At 47.2% G+C, this 19,153-nt stretch overlaps 1 protein-coding gene across 22 annotated transcripts in view; it reads right to left on the reverse strand.

The window, feature by feature from the left end:
* KLC1 (kinesin light chain 1) overlaps positions 1-19,153 on the reverse strand; it is a 55,696-nt gene that overhangs the window by 24,606 nt on the left and 11,937 nt on the right. For 21 of the 22 annotated variants that reach the window (XM_060151156.1, XM_060150975.1, XM_060151064.1 and 18 more), the window contains exons 2-9: positions 15,186-15,447; positions 13,128-13,358; positions 9,821-9,899; positions 9,101-9,326; positions 4,706-4,793; positions 3,990-4,091; positions 970-1,143; positions 727-826 (exon numbers count right to left, since the gene is read on the reverse strand). In XM_060151156.1, coding sequence (XP_060007139.1) covers positions 727-826; positions 970-1,143; positions 3,990-4,091; positions 4,706-4,793; positions 9,101-9,326; positions 9,821-9,899; positions 13,128-13,358; positions 15,186-15,446 — 1,261 coding nt within the window. In that variant the 5' untranslated portion in view covers position 15,447. Of the gene's footprint in view, positions 1-726; positions 827-969; positions 1,144-1,939; positions 2,737-3,989; positions 4,092-4,705; positions 4,794-9,100; positions 9,327-9,820; positions 9,900-13,127; positions 13,359-15,185; positions 15,448-19,153 lie in introns of those variants that run through there. The other variant, XM_060152361.1, reaches the window with a different exon arrangement.

Raw genomic sequence — 19,153 nt, forward strand, 5'->3', positions numbered from 1 at the left:
CACACACTAGTAACAACTGTTCACATTCTGAAATCCTTATGTAATAGGCCGTAAAGGGGGGAAGATGCCTGACGTAACACACAAATATTGTTTTACTGAGCAATCAAAATCTTATAAAATATTAATATTAAGCACCTACAATACTTTAAGGGATACAAAGGAGACAGGCCTTAGCTCCTTAAGGCTGTCAAACAACCCAGCAGGCCTGGGATGGGTCGAGAATCTGCATTTCTGACAGGTCCCAGGTGGTGCTGAAATTGCTGGTCCCTGCCGGCACTTTGAGAACCACTGTATTACAGAGCAATTCTAGAAAGCGCTAATGACTCCAGGGAGGCTTTGTGGAGTCAGTGCATCTAGGTTGTGCCTAAAGCACGTGTGGACTCCGGCGAGGGTAGCGCGCGGCCCGTCACCCTGACCACAGGCTGCATGACTCCATTATCGGTAATGCCAGGGCAGGTACGCAGGGTTCACCACGGTCACTGGATGATGAATGATGAGCCGATGGGCACTCACTCAGACCGGGTCACGTCCTCTCCAATAAGCGCTCCGTGGAAAATCATTTCTAAAATTCAAATTAAATTCTACCTTGAAAATACTGTGATGACTTGTGTATTACCAAGTTCAAGCTGGAAATCACTTTTTTTTTATCCTTTTGCTTCACGGAAATCACTACGTTTAATGCATCCTACAACTGCATCTGCTTAGAAACAAAAGTACGTTTCTTACCATCTACAGAACCAAACTCCCGTTCATGTGCGCGAGTGAGAATCTCTTTGTACAGCGTTTCTGCTTGCTTGAATTTTCCTTGCTTCAGATAGCAGGATGCCTTAAAATAAAACAAAGTCCTTACTATTCTTCATAGTAAGTGGAGCATACGTGCTTATTTACAGGTTAGACTATGAAACGGAGTTCAGATTTCAGGAAGAAAGTCATCTGGCCCTGTCTATAGGGTTGTGCCTGTCAGCGTACCAGGTTGTTTTTCGTTTTGGCCACGTTGGGGTCGTCGGGCCCCAGTCTGGTCTGGTAGATCGCCAGGGCTCTTTGGTAGTAATGCTCCACTTCTTCGTACTTGCCCTGGTTCTGGCACAGCAAGGCCAAGTTATTTAACTGCTTGGCAACATCGGGGTGATCCTTTCCCAAAACCTGGGAATAAAAAGGGGTGTATGAGAAACACTTATTATTTGTTTCACATGGTACCACCCGATCCATTCTCCACCCTATCATGAGAAGGCGCGTTCTAAACATAAATACGACTGCGCCTTGTTTCCAGGCTTATGATGTTTAAATGGCTCCCCATGCAATAATAAAAATAACTTAACCAGAATTTGCTGAACTCCTTATTCTTGGGGGGAGGAGACTATGCTGATTTCCTTCACGTGCTTTAGTGTCTTTAATTCTTATAATAATCCTACATGGTAGGCAATACTATGCACGGTTTGAAGATGAGGAAACCGGGTTTTATAAAGGCTGTTTAATATGGCCACCCAGTCCTTGAAGTGCCTGAACTTACACCTGGCCCGTCTGAGTCTAACTACATTACACTTATCCCTGCACAGAACAGCCTTCGAAGGAAACTTCCAATTCTTCAATTCACATCCTACGTATCCCTTCACATTCAGACCCAGATTCTCTGAGCATCCCAAACCACTTCCCTCACATTTCAAACTTCACCTCAGGGCTCTTCGAACTTGAACTTACTGTCCCAGACGCCCAACACTCTTCTCCCAGCACTGCCCTGCTCCCCACCCTCCACTAAATAACTCATCTTTCAGGTCTCTTTTCAGGTCCCCTGAGAGAGGACCTCCTTACATCCAATTTAAGGGAGCCCTCAGCCCATCCCCACCCAGTTTGCTCACAAGCACATCACCTGGTTTTTCTTTCTTCGCAAGTGTCACTGCCCAACACTGCCTTATGCATTTAGTCCTGACCGCCTGGACTCTCACCCGTTAGGACGCAAGCCTCAGCATGCAAGCGCCTTGCCTCAGCGCCTGGGTGTAACGTCCTCTCAGCGCCTAGGAGGGCGCTGGCACACAGGTGGGCGACCAAACACTGCACTGCTTCCTCAGGACCTGGCCAGCCAGCCACTCTCTCACCTCGTGCCTTTACCTACACAGTCCCCAATGAGGCAGGCTGCCGCTCCATCCCCCCTGCATTCCCTTCCTCTCCCTGCCTGGGAAGCTCTGACCTCGGTTCTTGAGACTCAGCTCCAACGCTGGCCGTTTGTGGGAGGCCATGCCCAGCACAGTCCCAGCCCTGTACCTGGAGAAGCCCTTGCTCTATGTGCTCCCTGAGCTCTAGGCTAGAAGCCAAAGCACCTGCATTCCCAAGGTCTGCTTGCTGCACTGTGTCCCCAGGGAAAGGACTGTGTCTAATTTGAAATCGCCAACTCTAACCAAGCAGGGAGCCCCCAAGTCCTCAATAAATGTCTGCTACATGACTGAACGAAAGAGCAAATATATATGAATGCATCTGACAGATCATCACCTATAGTTCATAATCCTCAATTTGATATATTTGTGATTCTCCCTGATTTTAACCCCAGCCCACTCAAAATCTCAGTGGATAAATAAAAAATAAAATAAAAACTATTTTAGGGCTTCCCTGGTGGCGCAGTGGTTGGGAGTCCGCCTGCCGATGCAGGGGACACGGTTTCAATCCCTGGTCCGGGAAGATCTCACATGCCAGTCCGGGAGGATCCCGCATGCCGCGGAGCAGCTGGGCCTGTGCGTCCGGAGCCTGTGCTCCGCAGCAAAAGAGGCCACAGCAGTGAGAGGCCCGCGTACCGCAAAAAAATAAATAAATAAATAAATAAAGACTATTTTATTTTGTAAATATTATGCAGATGGCAACATGGACAAAACTTTACCTGCATAATGTGATAATTAGCCCCTTTTCATCTTCCCTTTCCCAAGTCCTTGCCATATAACTCAAAATTAAATGACTGATTGCTCAGTATCAATGGTAAATAATGACACAAAAAGTCAAATTAAAATATCATGGCATTGGACTTCCTGGTGGCACAGCGGTTGGGAATCCACCTGCCAATGCAGGGGACACGGGTTCGATCCCTGGTCCGGGAAGATCTCACATGCCACAGAGCAACTAAGTCCATGCGCCATAACTACTAAGCCTGCGCTCTACAGCCCGCTAGCCACAGCTATTGAGCCCACATGCTGCAACTACTGAAGCCCGCGCGCCAACAGCCTGTGCTCCGCAACAAGAGAAGCCACCACAACGAGAAGCCTGCACACCGCAATGAAGAGTAGCCCCTGCTCGCCGCAACTAGAGAAAGCCCACACGCAGCAACAAGACTTAACGCAGCCAAAAACAAACAAATAAATAAACAAACCTATATGTCATAAAATAACCTTTAAAAAAAAAAAGTCACGGCATGGACCTGCCAAGTCTCTAACATCTGAATACACGGTCATCCAGAGCACTGCTGAAATTAACAAGTTACATTTAAAAAAATACCTAATTACTATAAACTGTATTAGCTGACATTACACATCCCATGACTGACTTAATCTCCAGCTCTGAGTTACTCTTTAGTTCTCAAAAACAATTATTCATTTTCTTCAGTTTCATAAGCATATTTGTTGACCTCATTTTTAAAATTTTAATGTTTTTCTTCTTGACAGGCACGTGCCCCACCGTCAATGAAATGCCCCCGTGCCTTCCACCTACAGGCCTGAGAAATTCCTTCTTCAGTTGAATCATTTCTAGGCCTCAGGCTGGGAGGGCATGCAGACTCAAGGCTCCACCCTCTGCATACCCACTCCTCCTAAACTCCCATGTGTATGGGCCCATCTGGCTGCGTTTGGGGCTGCCCACCTGACTGAAGGGCTTATTTTCAGTAAATGGTCAGTAATGATATATCACAGTGGTCCTATCTCAAAGCTTAAAAGTGAGTTATTAAAAAAAAAAAAAAGTGAGTTATTTAAAAGCATAAAACATAGCATCTCAAGGAGAACCGTCCTTAGTCGCACCTTTTCTCTGATCTCCAGAGCTCTTTTACACAGCGGCTCAGCTTCTTTGTACTTTCCTCTTTTGCCGTAAAGCACTGCGAGGTTATTCAGAGTTGCTGCCACCTACCAACACAGGGAACCGTGAAGAACAGTAAACGACAGCAGTGGAGGGGATGTGAGACATCACACACTCATCACGCCCAGTATGTGCGGGGAAGAGCTCTCAGCTGGATGAAGGAACATGACTCCACTTAAAGGCGAAAGAGCAATCTCACTGTCTGCAGACAGACTGCATAAAGGAACACTGCAGAATATTAAAATTAACAAATCAACATCAACAGGATCTTGATTTTTTTAATTTCACTGAAAGCCACAAAGCCAACCAAAATAGATCTATATGCAAATCTGACCAGATTTTAATAAAGAGACAATACAAAATCTTTATGAAAAAATTTACAGAAGTACATGCAATTTGATTTAGGATCAAAAAACACAGTACGTGATCCATTTGAGGTGGGGTGATAAACAACTGAAGTGCACACTGACACCTGCTAAATGGGAGTCACCAGCACTGAGGCTCATCACTTGTACTAAGTGAGGGAAGTCCTACCTGTGCCATCCAGTGAAAAGGCAGCTCTTAAATCTTCCCTGTTGAGTTTAATATTAAAATGAGATGGGTATAAAAATACATTAGGGAAAATAATATATAAAAAGAATGAAAGAACCAGTATACAAACCGCAGGATGATCTTTGCCCAAAGTTTTTTCACGGATGGCCAAGGCATCATTCAGTAGATTAGCTGCATCTTTGTATTTATTCTGGTCTCTAAATTGAAAAACATACAGTTAAGTGTTATAGACACAGCTTACTACATCTCTTTAAAATATAATTTTGGAACTAAAGAAATAGAAGTTAAGCTTCAGTTATTAAAAAATAGACGTTAGCTATTAAAACTATTAAAAACACTCCTAGGGGGCTTCCCCGGTGGCGTAGTGGTTGGGAGTCTGCCTGCCAATGCAGGGGACACGGGTTCGTGCCCCGGTCCGGGAGGATCCCGCATGCCGCGGAGCGGCTGGGTCCGTGAGCCGTGGTCGCTGGGCCTGCGCGTCCGGAGCCTGTGCTCCGCGACGGGAGAGGCCACAGCAGTGAGAGGCTCGCGTACCGCAAAAAAAAAAAAAAAAAAAAAACACTCCTAATGTAGGAGAAAAAGACTCCATCAATAAATGTACTGGCAAGGTGAGCTGGGAGTCGGGCCTGATTAGCTTTTGAACCTGGCCCTCCCATCTAGATCACTGGGACAATACTATCCCCATAACCCCGCACACAGTAAGCGAGGCCATCCAGAACGGTGAGGCAGACGGAACAGATCCCAGGGTCTGCACCCAGTTCTGCCAGCTACCGGCTGCGTGGCTCTGGCATGTCACATGGGCTCCACAGTCGCAGTCGGCCCACCTAAAAAGGAAGGACGTGACTCACAGAGCTGCTCTAAGAAGCTAATGATTCGCCACGTGCCATGGAAAAGCCTGTGAAACAGAAGCCCAGGACGCACCCCGCAGTGTCTGCTGGAGCAGGGCGGGGCGAAGGGTCCTGCTGACAGTGGGGAGACAGAAGCACCTCCAGCCCAGCCCCCCTGGTTTAAGTGCTACCTGATGATGGGGCTGCAAACCAGTTACTTACTTTGTGAGACTGAGTACACATACTTCCCAACTGAGTAAGAACGGCTGCCCAGCAAGGCTTTGCCCTGCAGAAGCCAGACTGTCCTGCAGAACACTGGAAGGGCTAATAAGCCTTCCAGATCCTCCGAAGCACACTAATTCTGGCCAAGTATATAGGTTTTGGACTTCCCTGGTGGCGCAGTGGTTAAGAATCCGCCTGCCAATGCAGGGCACACAGGTTCGAGCCCTGGTCCGGGAAGATCCCACATGCCAAGGAGCAACTAAGCCCCTGGGCCACAACTACTGAGCCTGCGTGCCATAGCTACTGAAGCCCACGTGCCTAGAGCCCGTGCTCCGCAACAAGAGAAGCCACTGCAATGACACGCCCACGCACCACAACGAAGAGTAGCCCCTGCTCGCCAAAACTAGAGAAAGTCTGCGTGCAGCAATGAAGACCCAACACAGCCAAAAAATAAATGAATAAACATATATTAAAAAAAGGTAACAGAACATTCACAGAAGGACACAAATGACTAAAAACACACAATCACAGAATACAAATTAATACACAATGCTGCACTTCTCCATTAATAAAGAATAAGAGACAAGCAGCCCAGCCCCAGGCTGGTGATGGAGGAGGAGGAGTGTGAACTGGCACCACCTTCCCGAAAGCAGCTGGGCAACATGTACCAAGAAGCGTATCATGTTTTGTTTTGTTTTTTTAATTTATTTATTTAACTTATTTATTTTTGGCTGTGTTGGGTCTTCCTTGCTGCACGCAGGCTTTCTCTAGTTGTGGCGAGCAGGGGCTACTCTTCGTTGCAGTGCATGGGCTCTAGGTGCGTGGGCTTCAGTAGTTGGGGCACATGGGCTCAAGAGTTGCGGCTCACGGACTCTAGAGCGCAGGTTCAGTAGTTGTGGCACCCAGGCTTAGCTGCTCTGCTGCATGTGGGATCTTCTCAGACCAGGGATCGAACCCATGTCCCCTGCATTGGCAGGCGGATTGTCAACCACTGCGCCACCAGGGAAGCCCGCGTATCATGCTTATACTCTAACCCGCTTTAGGAATTGACACTAAAACAAAATACAAAATCCTGAGCAAAACTTGAGCAAAAGATGTTCATCAGTAGATTAATGCCCCCCCACAAAAAGCTTAAAATTAAATGTCCCTTAACAGAAAAATGTTGAAATAGAGTTATGGTACAGCTCTAGGACGCAACATTAAATATGAATATATACATAGCTGCTAAGTTTTTTCAAATGTTCTGCTGACATGAGTAAACTCTCACGCTATAGTGCGAAGGAAAAACACAAGACTGAGGAGAGGCCACCGAAGTCCCAGCACCCAGCACAATGACATCTGTGTGACCACGCACCCTAAGTACAACAAATTCCAGTGGCATTCTACGCACATTTTTTATTTAACTCATTTACAATAAAAATATCTACCATCAGCCAGAAACTCTCATGTTCTTCGTAGGCATGTAAATTTTTTAAAGATCTTTCTGCAATGAAATTTAGCATAATCTACCAAGATTTTAAATGCAACCTGTGACTAGGGAATTCTTACAATAATGCGTAACAGTAAAAATCTGCAAACCTAAATGTCCATCAGCAGGAACCTGTCAAAAAATGTCAGGACTACCTGTAAAACAGAGTGCTTAAAAAAAAAAAAAAAAAAAAAAACAGAGTGCTATGCGGCATGGAAAAGGCTGTGCTCTCTCGAAGCCGAGCCGCGGCAGTGGCCTGGAGCTGCAGCAGTGGCATGGCAGTGCTCAGTTTCCTTCCGGTGCTCTTTAAGGCCATCACCTCTCTCTCTGGACAGTTTACTCCTCTTCTCTTCATGGAGCCCTCCCCCTCCTTTCCCACTCCCTGCTCAGGTTCCCAGCTCCATCCCCGCCAGCCCCATGCTGCTGCCTCCTGCCCGGCTGCCCTGCCTCCAGGCTCCAGCCCCCTCCGGTCCTGTGCACTCCCCACAGCCACTCTTCTAAGACCTGGCACCTGCAGAGTGCCCAGCCCTTTCAGCCCCATCTCTTACTACTGCCAAACAGGATGCAGGAGTCTGCCCCAAACACACCCTTCAAGGCCGCAGAAAGCGCTCGCACCCCTCCATTAGGCCTTCCCTAATCCTCTCAGCTGGAAGGCATCTTTCTGTTCCATGAACACTTCTGGGCTACTTTCTTTCTTTATTGGCCATACCAAGCGGCTTATGGGATCATAGTTCCCCAACCACGGATTGAACCCGGGCCCCAGCAGTGAAAGCGCAGAGTCCTAACTCCTGGACCGCCAGGGAATTCCCACTTCTCTGTTATTTTATTAACAACAGTCTCCCTGCTTCTATAATTACATATGAACATAGCCAGCCTATTCTCTAAACAAGGTTCTCAGTTCCTTTAGAAACAGGTTTAGATGATGCTGTTTGACTATTTCACAGTGCCAGGTAACACCATGTCTCACATCCCCTGCAACCCTTCAGAGGCTCAGAAAAGCTAAGGGCTCTGGACAACATCCTCTGTCTAGGGGCCACTTAGCAGAGATACAAACTGAACTCTCCTGACTTCAAATTCCACGTTCTGGTTTCTCCTTGAGAACAGGTATTATGTATCCATCTTTAGGGTCTCACAGAAACCAGCCCAAAGTCTTACATACATCTGGATCAAAACTGTTGGCTAAACTGAAACAACCAAACCAACAAAGAAAAAATGGAGCAGTTCCCTGAAACCCACCACACTGGAGTGGCCACAGCAAACCAGTCCTGCATGTGAGTAACACCCCGACCTGCTCGATTTCAGGTCAGTTCGGCTAAAAGACAGAAGCAGACAAAGGGCTCCCACGTACCACTGCCCAGTCAGTGCCTAGGCAAACTATTTAATTCCATTCAGGAAGTTCACCAAAGGCTTCTGAGTTAGCAAACATTTTCAAGTGACTCAAGGTGGAGACAAGAAGACAACCTGGTCCTCAACTTCAAGGAGCCAGGATCCCGGGAGAAGAGATGACAAAATTCAAATCACCCGGAGGCCAAGTACAGGGCAAGCGCTGCGAGAGAGGCAGGGACAGGGTTAAGGGGCACAACTTGGGAAGGGGCACGTGGAGCCCTGGATTCAGAAAGGAGAGAGAGCTGACAAGGCCTCAGAAAGGCAGGGGATACGGGCAGGCAGGGTGGGCAGAAGGAGCCTGGTATACCAAGTATTGTGGGGAAAAAAATCAAAAGAGCTTAGCCTGGCCAGAGCGAAGGGTGCTGTGGGCTAGTCCTGGACGGCTGCCTGGGAGCCCCAGGCAGCGTCTGTTCTTCAGGGTCATACTCTTGCCAGAGAGCTTGCTAAATGTTTGAACTTAACCCCTGGCTGTGTGAAGACAAATGGACGATAAGGCTGGAAAAGTAGCTCATAACAGTTTACAGAAACGTATTTTTAGGACAAGCTCGTTAAAAACGTTGTCTCTAGGTAAAATTAAGAGAATAAAATGAGGACTACTAGCCTGTACACCAAGGCCAAGATGTTCAGCATGGTGGCCACGTCCGGGTGGTCATGGCCAGAGGTCTTCTCCAGGTCCTCCAGGGCCTGCTTGCAGAGGGGCACGGCGACCTCGTAGCGCCCCTGCGAGGCGTACTGGATGACCAGGTTGTGCAGGGTGCGCAGCCGCGCGGGGATCTCGTAGCCACCCTGCTGGGCGGCCGCCGCTGCGCTGCTCTGCTGCTGCTGCACTACACAGAGAAGGGCTCACTTCAGGCAATAGAGAAAATCACCCGATGACACCAGCTGATTAGCACTCCCCGCTCTGGCTCTGGTCCAGGTCAGCACGTGGTCCCCACTGTACCAAACCTGTCCAGCATTCCCCGCGCAGGCGAGGCAACACCAGCAACTTGTCGGGGATGCCGCACGCGCCCCAACAGTGTGGTGAGACTGCTCTTGGCCCCAGGAAAACTCTTTTGCCCTTTCATTCCGTGAGAATCCACAGATCGCGTCGGAACTGCTGGTGCGTGCCCCTGTTTACAAGGGCTGGCTCAACACGTTACTCTATCCCAGCGAGAAAACGACTCGCAATTCTCTGGGGAACCACGAGGCAGCCTGAGTGTGCAAGGGCTGCTGTGAGGCAGGCTGCAGGCACGCCACCGCCTGCTAATGACAGCAATTACACCCCAAGAGGACCCGCCACCTCCGTCTGCATGCAGCCATTTAACCACCACTCCCAACTTACTTCCTTGACCAGGGTCGTCGTCGTCATTTGGGAAGAGGTCATCCAGAGGTTCTTTGGTGGAATCAGTGTCTTTGTCCTCCTATAAAACCAACCCAGGACAATATTAGTCTTACAAATACTATAAATCCTGCACTGGAAATCTTCGATACAAATTTCATTTAAACTAAAAATAGAAAAGATGGTTTGTTTTTCAGATCAAACATAGGACTAGCCACAATTTGGTCTATCCATCAGTTCAGTAAAGAGTAATAAAAGGCCTGCTAGACTGAACTCAAAGTACTTGTCCGGGCAGGAGTGGCAGAACAGATCACGATGGCATCTCTCTGCCTTAGTCGTCACCCGTGTCCTACAGAAGTTTAAAGAGCAGGGAAGCCCTTACTTGAAATAAATTTTATTTGGAAACCAAATGATTAAAATGGCAAATCTCTGAACACCGCAGAACTGGCAGGCTGGACACTCCCCTCCCCACCCAGCATCTCCACCGCAGGACCCCTAAGAGCAGTGTGACAGCCTATGACTCGTGTTCCCCACAGATGAGCCCTCAGGTAAAAAGAGTGAGTACACGCTGGAGAGAACAGACAGCAGCTTGACCAGGGGAGAACTCAGCGTCGCCCTGGCACAGACGGACACCATCTGCCTCTGGAAGGGACCTGAGAGGCACATGTCACTTTTATAACATTCCCATCTGGGACACACAATCCAAACACACTCATGAGGAAACACCAGACAAACCCAAACTGAGGAACAATCTATGAAGTAACTGGCCTGTATTCTTCAAGAACGTCAATGTCATGAAAGACAAAGACAGGCTTTCTTCTTTCTGTGAAAGGACCTGTTCCAGATGAAAGATGACTAAAGGGATGGGACCACTATGTCCAACATGTGGTCCTGAACTGGATCCTGGAATGAGTGAAAAACGTCATCGAGGACTCTGCTGAGATAACCAACAAAAAATGGAATCTGGGCTGCAGAGGACAGAGGAAGCACTGCGCCTGTGTTCAATCTCCTGAATCTGACCCCAGCCCTGGGTCTCACAGGAGAACTCCTCATGCTAAGGAAATGCACCAGCAGCGGTAGGAGGAACGGGGCAGAAAAATTATCATGCGAACCCCCTAGAAGGGGAGGCAGGGTTAGCTCATTGTATCTCTTCTCCAAGCTAGACATGTTTTCCAAATAAAATGTTTTAAATGTCTCTGATTCTATGAGACTAGCTTTCCCCTGCTCAATGTTATCCAGTTTTCCAGGTGAATCCACTTCTCTATTCTTATTCCCACAGCAACCTACAGGAGTTATATCTTTTAAATCAAAACATTCAGTTGCTCCTGACCTAGAGATGCAAGGGAGAAATACAGTATGCCTCATAAAACAGGGTGCTGTGGACTAACTGTGCCCAAAATCATGTTGAAGCCCTAACCCCCAGTGTGATGGTATTTGGAGGAAATTAGGTTAGATAAAATCACAAGGGTGAGGCCCTCACGATGGGATTAGTACCCTAATAACAAGAAGAGACATCAGAGAGCTAGTTCTCCCTCCCCCCACACCCACACCCACACCCTGCCATGTGCAAACATAGTAAGAAAACAGCTATCTGCAAGCTGGGAAAAGGGTCCTCACCAGAAACCAGCCCTGCTGGCACCCTGATATCTGACTTCCAGCCTCCAGATCTATGAGAAAGTAAATGATCTGCTCTTTAAGCCACCTAGTCTATGGTATCTGGTTATGGTAGCCCAAGCTAAGACACAGGGCAAGTGTAGGTCTGCTGGTACAATACACAAAACCATTCCTACAGTCTTAGGATGAGGGCTCAGACTGGAGACACAAATGTGGAACTCAATGGTATACAGATTATGTAGCGAACATGCCTAGAACTATGTAGGCATTAAAAAAACATTAGCTCAAAATACCATGTGAAATCCAGGATTGGAATCGAGAGCAGAAAAGGGACACTAATGGAAGGACTGGTGAAATCCAAATAAAGGCTGTAGTTTCGTTAATAGTGACGTAGCAATAGCAACGTTAATTTCTTACTTTTAACAAACGTACTGCTAGGGACTGAATGTCTGTCCTCCCCACCCCCTAATTCCTATGTTGAAGCCCTAATGGTCAGTGTGATGGTGTCTGGAGGTGGGGCCTCTGGGAGGTAGTGTGGATTAGATGCGGTCATGAGGATGGGGCCACCATGACATTAGTTACACAAAGAGCAAGAGACTCTAGGTGTGTGTGTCTCTCTCTCTCTTTGCACAAATGCACCAAGGAGGCCACACGAGGACACACCAGGAAGAAGGCCCTCACCAAGAAACCGACCAAGCTGTCACCCTGATCTCAGACTTGCAGCTTCCAGAACCAGGAGAAATTAACTGTCTATTGTTTAAGCCATGCAGCCTACGGTACTCTGGAGACAGACAGCGCCCCAAGTTAACTCAGACACGTTATGCGGCAATACAAGATGTTAACACTAGGGGAACCTGGGTGAAGGGCATGTGGGAATTCTCTTTACAGTATCAGGTCAAGAGACCTAGGGTCTCTTGCTCTTTGTGTAACTAATGTCGTCATGGTGGCCCCATCCTTATGACTGCATCTAACCCACACTACCTCCCAGAGGCCCCACCTCTGACTTTTCTGTGAATCTAAAATTATTCCAAAATAAAGAAGGTTACTTTAAAAAAAAACTTAACTGAATCAGAAATAAACAGTAAACGAAAAACGGTAATCGAGATTGGGATGAACATCCAGAGAGAGCCAACAGAAGAAGGAAAAGACCACGATCCTTGGGGAACCCTAACATCCAGGAACCGCAGGAGGCCAAGGAGGCACGAGCGAGGGCGCAGGAGAACCAATGGCGTCCTGGGAGCAGGGCAGAGGGCTGCAAAGAGAAAGTGAGGATCCACTACAAACTACAGAGGCAGTCCCGAGTCTGGATTCAGGCGACTGGATCAGGGCACTGTTAAAGGAAAAGCATTCCAGCAGCGGGATGTGCATGGAAGCCAGACCGCAAAGGGTGAGGATGCTCAGGAGATCTCAAGCTGCAACAGGCCTCGCTGAAGGCAATGGCACCTCTTTGCATTTATTTTATATTTACAAAGTATTTTTTGAACTGACCATCGTTCAAAAAAAACACATACGAAGAAACTACTCCAGAGAGAACTTATATGACTTGCCCAGGGACTCAGTCCCAAGACCCTTAATCCTTGGTCTTGTTTAAACACAATCGCTGGAGGAAACAGGAAAACACTGCCAGCTTTACTGAAACAATCTACCGATGATAACGTGGTAACTGTCAATACTGCATTCCTACAGAACCACTTACTGATGGAGAAATGTCATCATCGTATTTTTTTAGCTGATTCATGAATTCCAGATGCTTCTTTTCTTCCTCCAGTTGAGCCACAGACTGCTCACTCTTCTGCAATTTCTGCTGCGTGTTGGCCAATTCATCCCGCAGCCACTGATTCTCCTGGCACAGACGACGAACCTGTGCACGCAGCTTCTGCTTCTCCGACTCGACGGCATTCAGGTGATTTGACAGAGCCATCATAACCTAGACAGACAGAAATGCTGACAACACTGCAGTACTCAGCCCAACAAACGCCACCTCCCGTCTCCGCAAGCGTCCTGGGGTTGTAGCTCTACCTGACACCTGCAGACACGTGCTCCAAAGTACATACAAGTACATTTTGCCATTTACTTCTATTTCCACCCTTTCTTTAGTCACAGGCTACATTCAGGGCATGATCAAGAATATCACATGCTCAGAACGTCTATGAAAAATGCATTTCTTTTTTCTGTTTAGAAAGTACCTCGAATGGACTAGCAATGGACAGGCAGCTACTGTACTGATGAAGCTGTGTTCTTTTACTTTTTATCTAGATGGCGCAAACAGAATTTCTCAGAGACCCTTTGCCACGGGTGAGAGCACGTGCACACACCTGCACACGTGTTCAGAGTGCAGGTCACTCTGTGAGGGGCTGGTGGTGGAGCTGGGGCGGGGCACACAGACAAGACTTCTTCGCCACTGCAGGGGAAGGGACGAAGGCTCTGTGTTGTGGCCAGTACCAAGAGTCAGGACGCCCTGACGCACTCATAAGCAGAGGTCCCTACTGGGCTCTGCCTGGGGTGCACTGATGGGTCTCAGGGACCGGCCTGCCTGGGAGGATAAGGGCTGGAAGAGCTGGGGAGGAAAGCCGGCTTCGGTCTGTTCTCTCTGCAGACCGTGCACCTGCCCCTCCCTCTTTATTATCCTCCTAGGTCTAAAACCTGACACTCTAGAAGGTGGGGCTCTTTCCTCCTCCTCCTTTTAACCCCAATATCTGCCAAACTAAAAAAGGAGGTTCACCTCTATATCGCTTTTCAACACAACTTGCAAAATAAGAGATTCACAATAACCAAAGTCCTACAATTAGAATCTGTAACATGCTTAGGATGGAGAATTCTAAAATCAGGGTATGGCCGTCACTTTGGTACAGAATGATTTCCTCTGTGAAAGCAGGAACTGGTAACCCAGCAGCCCCACTTCTGCCTCATTCATTCGCTATACAAGACGAAAGCTAAGAAAGAAGAAGCCAATTTTTAGTGTATTTAATTTTACCTAAAATATGTTGGCAAAGCTGAAAGTTATGGTGGGGGGCGGGGGCACACCTAAATGTTTCCAATTTTTTCATCTCTATGTCTAGCAGGATAGAAACAAAGGTTTAGTCAAGTGCCTAAGACAATCTTGTCTTGGGGTACTGCAGAGACTATGAGCTGTTGGCCAACATTCACCCTTCTTCCTCAGGCTTAAGAACCTGGAACTCTAAGGGGCAAGACAACATTCCCCAGTGTCCCTCACAACTAGGTATGCCCACGGAACCAAGTTCTGGCCAATGAGGTGTAAGCAGAGTGCCACGCACACTTCAAGGAAGTAAAGGCAGGAGGCACACCCTTCCTGCCCCTTCGCAGTCCTAGGGTGGGGTCACGTGGCTGCAGCTGGGACTGTCTTAGCCCACGAGACAGGCTGACTGGGGTGCAGTGCAGCAGGTGGCAGGGTCCTGGGTACCCCTGACACCCACGCAGCTATAGCACCCATCTGGGACAGCCCACCTCAGTATGTGCTTTTACATGTGACTATGATATTTACGCCACTGTTTTTGTTTTTTGATATATGCAGCCAAATCAAATCCTAACCGACACAGAGTTACCTATTTTCACTCTACTTTTTAAAATGCAGACATGCCCAAATCATCATTTGTATAACATACATAACCCACATATAAGCTGATTTCTATTATTCTATAAGTATCTGCCCTCTAGTTTAGTTAAACCTCGTATGTCAAACAAAGTCTCCCCTTTTCCAGACTGTCAACTTCACGTTCATATCTGAGACTTGTACCTGTGCCTCGCTCAGGCCAAGCTCCAACATTTCCAGTGACTTTCGGATCATGTTTGATTTCTCTTCCACCAGATTACTTTCGTCATCTTTCTTCAAACACTTCAGTGTCTCCAGTAAACTTTGTAAAATGGAATTGTGCTCATTCTTCAGAGCCTCCAGGCCCTGAATTACTTGCTTTGTCTTAGAAATAATTTCATCCTGTGTAAGCTTCTCCAACTTGTCTTCCTTTATGTACACCATTGTGGACATGTTGTCATACATTCTAGGATGGAAAAAGAAAAAAAAGATAAAAATCTCATTAGAGGCTTCATTTATGTTACATCTTTAATGAAATACATGTGTGAAGACTTTTGAATTAACATTTTTATAGGTGAATAATAAATAGGTGTATTGTGATTTATTACCTGGAAATACTACATTCTGTACTGTTTCTGTTTGTCCTTTGCAGACCAAATTAATTACTTTTCTGGCTTATGTCTGAATTTTTTTTTTTTTACGGAAGAAATGACAGTAACTGAAATTAATGCCAAAGATGAAAAGCAGCAAAACATCCAAATGGCATTTCTAAAACACACAGCAGGGCTTCCCTGGTGGCACAGTGGTTAGGAATCCGCCTGCTAATTCAGGGGACATGGGTTCGAGCCCTGGTCCGGGAAGATTCCACATGCCGCCGAACAACTTAGCCCACGTGCCACAGCTACTGAAGCCCGCGCGCCTAGAGCCCGTGCTCCGCAACGAGAAGCCACCACAATGAGAAGCCCGTGCACCACAACAAAGAGTAGACCCCGCTCGCCGCAACTAGAGAAAAGCCCACATGCAGCAACAAAGACCCAATGCAGCCAAAAATGAAATAAATAAATAAAATTTTAAAATAAATAAAACACATAGCCTCTGTGAACAAAATCTTCTGTGAATGTTTGCAAGCTTTTTTTTCCTTAATGAAATGCAGAAGGGACAGTAAATTCTCGGTCACATATTTACCAGACAAAGCCTTGAGAAGGGGTCACAGCTGGAGAAGGAGAAACCAGCAAAGGAGCACGGGAACAATCAGAGCAGCAAGAAAACCACACCTGACTGAAGCCTGGTGACACAAGAGTGACACAGCAGGATGACCAGTGCTGTAAAGACTCCAGGAGGGGGCTTCCCTGGTGGCACAGTGGTTAAGAATCCGCCTGCCAATACAGGGGACACAGGTTTGAGCCCTGGTCTGGGAAGATCCCACATGCCGCAGAGCAACTAAGCCTGTGCACCACAACTACTGAGCCCGCGTGCCACAACTACTGAAGCCCATGCACCTAGAGCCCATGCTCCACAACAAGAGAAGCCACCACAATGAGAAGCCCCCACACCACAACGAAGAGTAGCCCCCGCTCGCTGCAACTAGAGAAAGCCCGCGCGCAGCATCGAAGACCCAAGGCAGCCATAGATTAATTTTTAAAAACATATTAAAAAAAAAAAAAGACTCCAGGAGGGTGAGGGCTGAGCATGCCTACTGGGTCAGACTAGCCAAGAGGTCACCAGCACGAAATCATATGGTGTCTGGGACTGGTTTTAAAATACTACAGTGAGAAGGTAAAGGAAAGGGGAAAGGAGCACATAAAACAATGTCAGCAAAATGGTGATGATGGCTAATACGAAGCAATAGTTCTTTTCACTATCCTCTCTAGTTTCATGTCTGTTTTTAAACCCCATAATTTTTTTTTTAAGGCCACAAACAGTGATCATTAGGAAAGCCTGTTCAGGAGAGTGATAGGGACAGAAGTCATATTAAATCACCTCAGAGTGATTTCCTTCAGAGCACTTACGACTACCCAAAATCTTTGTTTTCACATATTATCTTATATTCCCTTAAATATGAATTCTATTTAAAAGGCAAGACTTTACCTTATACCCACAGTGAATGCACACTACGTAGGACAGTTCCCGGCCCTCACAGACCATCTGGTGAATGGATGGACTGATAGATGCTGGGGGAAGGGAAGCACTGGTTGGTTGGTTGTTTTGTTTTGCTTTGTTTTGGGGGGGGGGGCACGCCGCGTGGCTTGTGGGATCTTAGTTCCCTGACCACGGGTTGAACCTGGGCTACGGCAGTGAAAGCGCCGAATCCTAACCACTAGACCACCAGGGAACTCTGGGGAAGCAGTGTTGAAGCAGTGAATACAGACCACACATTCCAGGATTTGGGAGTGAAGGCTGCAAGTAGATGATAACAGGGTCACATCTGTCCTTGTACCCCCAGTTTCATACTGGAAAACTGATTTTTTTGCATAACACAAAGACTAAACTTTGGAAATTTAGAAGCTGTCTGTAGGACTATTCAGAAATCCACCTCCATAACACAAAGAGCCCAGAAAACAACAAAAGAACAGAGGCGACTCCTCTACCTGACAGTGTAGTATTATTAGATTTGTTACATACTTATTTAACTCATAGCTCTCCAACTGCACTGCAAACTCCAGTAGAGCAGGGACCTCATTTGTCTTGTTCAGCACTATATTCCAGCCTGTCACACAGTAAACGCTAAATACATGTTTGCTGAATGAATGAAGGAAACATTTTAGAGCCAGCTTCCAATGAACAGGACTCAATACCACTAGGTTAAGGTGTGGATCTGAGCACTGCCTAAGGTTCACTTCCCAGAACTGGTGTCCCTAGAGAAAGAAAAAAAACCCAATATGAAGAACTCCTTCTCCACTTTTGGCAGCAACACATTTATGTATTATTTCCTAACGATGCAACGTTTATTCTCTTCTTCCCCAACCTAGACCATAAAAGTGTTTTACTACAACATACTCTGAGCGAGGCCCTGGCTTACACAGGGTGACAAGGGCCTCACCCTCAGGGACATGCAGGTAAGGAGAAGATAAGTAAATGAACAAATCCACCCAGAGCTAAAGACACTTTACAGGTGACAGGACTTACGGTGGGAGCATGGGGGGTGAGGGGGCAGCAGCTCTTCCACTGGAGAGGGGAAGCCAGCTACTCAAGAGAAACGACCCCCGACCGCCACCCCCAGGAGAGCCGTTCTTAGCAAATGAGCACATCTTCTCTAGACGAAGTGCGGGGCACTGCTGGCAACGGGCGAGGCAGAGATGTACACGCTCCTGCTGCCTGTGAGCAGCTGCACCACGCTGCAGGTCGCTGTGAGCTAGGCACACTCACAGTGATAAGACTAGAGACGCACAGGAGTGAGGCCACAGCACACCTGCGTTCTGAAGGCAAGAGCTGGGGTGAGGGGGCCACGGCAGCAGTCAGGAGAGAGAGGAGGGCATCAGTGACCACGCCATGGAGCCATCCATCAAGACCCACGGCACTTACTTCCCAGCCCTCTGCTGGCCCAAGGTTTGATGCCTCTGCTCAGAAAGCCAAACATCTCGCCAGCAACTTCTCAGTCTTTCCCAGCAACGTTAAACCCCAAGGGACGCAGAGGAGAGTCTGCAGACCTAGTAATACATGGCAGCGACTTCACTGCTCAAATCACCTCCAGAAAACCAAGGCTCTTGGGGCATGAATGGGCAGTAAGTCATAGCTCTGCAGGTTAAATTCTGTCCAGCTATAAAGATGGTCAGTGTCACACCTTTACAGGTTACAGCAGTGGCTGAAACGGGAAGAGAGGGCACTTTTGTTGACGTAAAAGAGAAAGGGGGACAGTGTTTATACAAAAGTAGAAAAACCACAAAAGGCAGGACTTAGGTAAAAAAGAAAACAAAATGAGAAAGACTTACCACTTTAATTGGGGGAATGCCTCAATTAAGTAAATACATTTAGAGAAACCCAATTTTAATTCCTTAAGGAATATGTAACAAAACTGGCCCCAGGGTACTGCTCACACACTCTTGCAATGGCTCTAACCATATACACAAGAGTAATGAATACAAATGTTATCTGGATGCATGCATGTATACACACACACACCCCAAAAAAGAGTCGCTTAAGGCAGTTTTCTTTTAAACTTACTCTTAAAAGAA

Source organism: Lagenorhynchus albirostris, chromosome 1 (genome assembly GCF_949774975.1).
Source record: "Lagenorhynchus albirostris chromosome 1, mLagAlb1.1, whole genome shotgun sequence".
Lineage (NCBI taxonomy): Eukaryota > Metazoa > Chordata > Mammalia > Artiodactyla > Delphinidae > Lagenorhynchus > Lagenorhynchus albirostris.